The sequence below is a fragment of the Castor canadensis genome, chromosome 11 (genome assembly GCF_047511655.1).
Source record: "Castor canadensis chromosome 11, mCasCan1.hap1v2, whole genome shotgun sequence".
NCBI classification, from domain to species: domain Eukaryota; kingdom Metazoa; phylum Chordata; class Mammalia; order Rodentia; family Castoridae; genus Castor; species Castor canadensis.
In genome coordinates this window covers 11,775,290-11,781,289 of record NC_133396.1, presented here as the reverse complement: position 1 = coordinate 11,781,289, position 6,000 = coordinate 11,775,290, and the positions used below count along the sequence as shown (strand labels likewise).

Below are 6,000 nucleotides of genomic sequence, written 5' to 3'. Positions count from 1 at the left end.
CAGCAGTAGAACTGTGGATCTTTACTGCCAGCTCCAAACTATGGTCACCACCTCTTCCCACACGTGAGGCTCATAGCTGCTCCTTGGATGAGAACCCCCTCAGGGAGGAACGTCATGTCTTCACCACTATTCTATCATGTATAGGAGCCTGTTTTCAAGAGAAACTCTCCCTCTTTCTCTGTCATTTTCAGTACCTTTAAATGGTTTTTAAAAACAATTTTGTACAGTTTTATGTTTATTCTCTATGAATAGGAAGTATCTAACTTCATGTTGCTTTTATTGGAAGTTGTCTTTTTTTTTTTCATTTTTCTTTTATTATTCATATGTGCATACAAGGCTTGGTTCATTTCTCCCCCCTGCCCCCACTCCCTCCCTTACCACCCGCTCCGCCCCCTCCTGCTCCCCCCCCTCAATACCCAGCAGAAACTATTTTGCCCTTATCTCTAATTTTGTTGTAGAGAGAGTATAAGCAATAATAGGAAGGAACAAGGGGTTTTGCTGGAATAATTTTCCTGGGAAACAAGATAAATGAATTTAAGTTCTCCTGCTGAATATATTTTTTCAGAAAAGAATTAAATTTTTGTTGAGAATGTTACCATTACAGAATTAATTTCTTACCCAGTTACAAGGACTATTTTTAATCTCCCCTTTGTTTTGTGGAATGTTCCAGACTGATATGTCTCTCTCTCCCCGAGGTCTTGAGCAGCTGCAGTATTTTCAAGCACTCATTTATTGTGAAATACGGCTGGCAGGTTAGGTTAATTCCAGTGAGATACAACTGCAGCCATTTTTAATGATGAAAAATTGCACTGTTCTCTTTTAATGCCACTTATAAAAATGGAGCGTCATTTTCTGTGTGCCTAATGTTTCACCCGTCCTTTCCCCCTCTCATTACATATTTCCTAGGTATTTTTGTTTCGGTTTTTCTGTTCTTTTACCCTCATCCTAATAGTACGGTTTTATTTTTCATTTTTTGTTCTAAGCTATCTAACTCTCCTATTTCAACATGAGAGAGTATAAATAAAAAATGAGAACAATGCACTCACTAATTCTATCATTTTCTTAAAAATCCTTACATATTTAGGCTAAGAGACACATTTATTATATGGGGCTTCTAAAAGCTATTGAATAACTCACATTACACTTTCTGCAGTAGATAATTACAAAGATCTCAAGAGAACAAATCACTGAGAAGGAACAAACAAATCCTTAACCCAAATTGAATTTCTCAGTCTTTTAAAACCCAAGGTTCCTTTGAATAAGAAAATTATTCTTGCTGTGCTATTGATGTTATGTGAAACATATAACAAAAACACCAACATTCTTACTTAATTTGAGGACACAGTCTGTCATCAGTTTGATAACTTTGGATCCCAGTGGAGGTGGAGGTTAGAGCCCTACACCCATCAGAACAGTGCTCTACTTCTATTTTAATATGCTACTATACTTAGATGCTTGGAGAAAAAAATTAGCTAAGATGAGTTAATAGCATCAAAATCCCAAATGCCACGTGAATATGTTGGGAGGGGCTGAAAATCCACATCCCTGCCTGTTCACAAGACATGTTGGATTATTATTAACTCTGTAGCTACCTGTTATTGCATCCAAAATGTAAGGAAATGATAGCAGACTAAGACCTTGCCAACTCCTTGTCCTGAAGCTTTTGGATGAAAGCAGCGTGGTTTAATAGAAATAAAAACAAAGCAGCAAAGTTTTGAAGTCATCAGAATTAATTTGCATGGTAGTTTTGAGTGGATTAGAAATAACGCTGTTCCTAGTCTTACCTTAAATTGCGGTATTTGTTCTAATGGCATCACTAGCTCCTCCTCACTAGTCTCAAACTTCTCAAACTTTCATCCTAGATCATCAGAAAGTTTTTACCATGGCACAAAAATGGTGGCATATACATATATTCCTTCTCTCCAGTCCAACTTCTTGATACCATCTGCCTCCATTCAGAGCTTACTTTTTCTCTTTTTCTGCATTCTTTCTGTCCTTCTGGGATTTCCTAAAGGAGCCAGGTTCTTGAGCTTTCTGAACCACAGTTCATATTCCTTTGTAATTTCCCACGTTTTGAATAGCAGATATGCAGCACAGAGTTTTAGAAATCTGTGCCCACTCAGATGTAGTGGTTTCCCTGTGTTTGTTTTTAAGCATCTGTGCTATTTAAAAGCCCTTCTTTAGAGAAAGCAAAGGAAATGGCCATTCATGAAGAAACTACGGAGTTTACATCAAGCACAAACCGGATGTGTCATTGCTTAGACAGCTGCAACAACAGCTGTGGTAGGCATTTTGCAAAAAGCCACTAAAATCTGATATTGGATAGCCACAACCGTGGCCATGCGATTTTATAAACAGCAGTCAAACAGCCTTTTGGTTTCAGGGCATAGGCTGAAAATAAGTGACTCTAAGAATTTTCTTGATCTCCACATTTTTATTCCCCTGCTTCTAAATCTGTACACAATTGAAACAATTAACTCATGATTTATTGGTCTTGCCCTTCTCCAAATCAGAAAAATGTAAACCACTCATCTTAAGTTTGACTTGTCTTCGTAGTCATTGATTTTTCAGGCGTTTCCATTTGAAGTTGAGTTTGCATTTTCTTTGAATCTAAGCACTCACTAATTATGAGTAGAAGGATCAGCCATCATTTCATAAATGCCCATCAATCTTTGACCAAGTAATGTTCAGGTCATTTTTAGCCACATGCCTTATTTTGAAGCAAGAATAATTTGTCTGTAATAACAAATTATTCTCTACTGCTTTTTACCCACACAAACTCAATGTTTCCTTCAAATTCAAGGTTAAATTCCTTTCCACTCATAACAATGTCTTCATTATGTATTCTCAGATCAAAATGGATCTTTTCTTTAATTTTTTTGTAGATAGCACTTTTGTTGGTAGGATGTACTGTGGCATTGGATTATGTATTCTGTTCTTTTTGATTTATATAAAGTATACATGATTGTATTTCTGATTAAATTGTTGGTATACCAAAAATTATCTGGGTTTTCTATGTCCACTATCTTTCCAATCAAGTAATCAGTAAGTGTTAGAGGCAGCTTGAGGTGGTGGGAAGACAAAGGGCTTGACATGAAATGTGAATGAATACTGGATGGGCTTGTTACCAACTGCATGATCTTGGTTAAGTTAGAATTCTTTCTGAACACTGACTTACATGTATAAACAAAGAGAAGTTTAGTGCCTGGGACTTCCAGTACAGCAGTGGAATGTACTAAGGCTTGTCAAGGTTGTGGGATTGCTCATAAACATATCTGGACAGAGCCACCCATGACTTAGATGTTTTGGGATTCCAAATTATAACATCTTCCTTTATAACCCAAGAAGAATTAGAGAAGCAAATTTAAGCCCAAGCAAATAGGAATATGAGAGTTCTCTTCTTTGTGCATTGCCTGGCTTTATGGTCATAAATATGAATTGGAAATAGTTACAGGAAGTAACTGGAATTGTTTTTTAATTACCATAGTTGGCAAACAGGGGGAATAATTAGGCCAATATCCAAAACATTAGCCTAAGTGATAGTATGACAGAAAATTCTATGATGATGATCTAAAATTCAGAGCTATACCTTTGCAAGTTTAGGTGATCAATTATGGTGGTTTATATTAGAAAATATTTTAGAAAGGTCCCAAAGAAATTTTTAAAAATGAGACCACTTACTCCTGGAAAAAAGCACATGAAGTATGTGAAATAGAAAACACATTTCAAAATTATATACATGATATTTATTTTACATTTTCATATTTGGTCATTTGACTTGGTACATTTATGAGCTTTCTGAAACCAAGTGACAGACATAGAAGATCAGTTATAATCCAAGCATCTTTAAAGCCTAGATTTAAAAATACAATGAAAGTAGGTTTGCAGAAATCACAATCAATTCCTAATGGCAAATTTTTGGTTTTTCAGGTGTGTCTCTATCATAGTGTTGCCCATGGATATGTTAAATATTGATACTGGACATTATAGTGGCTGATGTTTTAGTATTTTTTGCTATAAGTAGATCAACAAAATCTATTTCAAAAAGTAAACTGCTAAGATTATCAATTTTTTAGAGTAAATGTAAGTACTTCTCATTAAATTATTTTTAACAAAATTTGTTTATCGTACTCAGGAACTTAAGCAATTGTATAAAAGTAAATGTATTTATTCAGCAGTATAACAGAAAAGAGGGGCCAGAGCGGCCTGCAGAGATGCAGAGACTGGGACGGGATGCAATTCAATCATGTGCCTTTGCCTACACTGTCACTCCTCTATCATGTGAAGAACTGTCTCGATGTTTATAAAATAGTTTCTAAAAATATGACGTGGATGCTATAAAAATAAATGTCTTTAAAAAGAAAAATGACGACCACAGGCTTGTACAGGAGCACAGGGTATTTATGGTTTAAGGCTCTTCCTGAGGCAGGAGCTTCCACTTCACGGAAGGATCAAGTTCCTCATCAAAACCATCCAGCTCTTGATCCTTGGAGAGCTCCAGGAAGACCTAAATGAGGGTGAGAGGGGGGAGGGAAAGAGAGAGATGAGAAAGAGTGTGTGGGAGGGAGAGAAGGGCGTGTTACATGACCTCCTGGAACTCCAAGTGAGTGCAGAATATGCGTATTTTATACACTTTGGTTTTGGGGATGGTACAAAATCGGTAGAACTGACCTACCTGCTCCAGGGTGGACTGAGAGAGGCTGTACTCCTCCAGGTCAAAGCTCTGTTTAACTGCGTAAGAATGCATGTGCATTAGGAGTGCATATGGTTTTACATTTAGATGATCTTGTAAATTGACATATAGTATATATCACACATCTTTTAAAATCTTAAATAAGCTAAGGTGATATTTATTCACTCAGTTAAAAGTACATCAATACACTGACTTAGACTTGGGAAAAATTGTTGCGTTAGGTTTCTATGTTGTATGGTTTTTGAAATCTGGATTTAAGGGATAATGTAATGCTGAGAAAGCTTCTTTCTCTGCACACTAGCCAGAGCTTTTGCACATTCAGTGAAGGATGACAGGGAAGGCTCCAGACAGTATTTGAAAAAGGTTGCATGAGATAATTAAGGAGAAGGATGTCTGAGATATCCTGGGGAGGAGATATTGTCATGGTTCCCTTTCTAAAAGCCTCTGTAGCTTCCCTTAATAGGATTGAAAACCCTTCCTATTGACCCAAATAGCAGTTAGAATTTGGATAGGAGCCCAGCAGTCTAGAAATATGCCATCCATAGTCCAAGACTAGCCCTCAGTTTGGTCTCAAATTGCAGAGTGCAGTGAATGACCCTTGGCCCAGAAAGCTGGGCCAGCTCAGAAAGTTGTTCAGCTCAGATAGTGGAAAGAAGACATGTCACTGAAGGGAATTCTAAAAACAGGAGATCTTATTCTCTCCATTAGGATAAGTGACAACGAAGTGAAGATGTCACTGAGCAGTGGGAATGAAAACAGTATAGGGAGGGGCTCTGACTAGAACAGTTCAAAGTAGCAGAGCTAACAGGGTAGAGTGGCAAGGAAAACATGAACCTGTGATGACAAGTATAGTTGTCAGTTTAAAGTACAACAGACTTGGGGACAGTGATGGAGGTGGTAAATCTAGTTAAAATGCATTGTAAACACATGTAAATATCGCAATGAACCCTTCTGTAAAACTAATATATGCTAATAAAAATTGTAAAAAAAAAAAAAAAAAGAAAGAAACAAGGTTTAAAAAAGTACAACAGACCCAAGAAGATTACTTCAATGGTTACCCAGGGGTCAGTTTCTTAGATTCTGTCTAGACAACACAGAAATATGACAGTCCATAGAAATTTTAATTCTAAATATGTTTGCATTGATGCTCCAAAAAAAGCATTTTCTTTAAATGCACATAAAATTAATTTTTACTCAGATTGTACTAATAGATATGCAAAAATACATGAAAAACCCCCTACAAAACAAAAAGTAAAAATCACTCCCCTTACCCTCTACCTTATACAACTATAGAATCCCTTCATCTT

The 6,000-nt window shown here is 36.6% G+C and overlaps 1 protein-coding gene across 1 annotated transcript in view; it reads right to left on the bottom strand.

Moving 5' to 3' along the window:
- Positions 1-3,723: 3,723 nt before the first annotated feature.
- LOC109700500 (ABC-type organic anion transporter ABCA8) overlaps positions 3,724-6,000 on the bottom strand; it is a 69,267-nt gene continuing 66,990 nt past the window's right edge. The window contains exons 38-39 of the mRNA XM_020185700.2: positions 4,676-4,731; positions 3,724-4,507 (exon numbers count right to left, since the gene is read on the bottom strand). Coding sequence (XP_020041289.2) covers positions 4,409-4,507; positions 4,676-4,731 — 155 coding nt within the window. The 3' untranslated portion in view covers positions 3,724-4,408. The remainder of the gene's footprint in view (positions 4,508-4,675; positions 4,732-6,000) is intronic.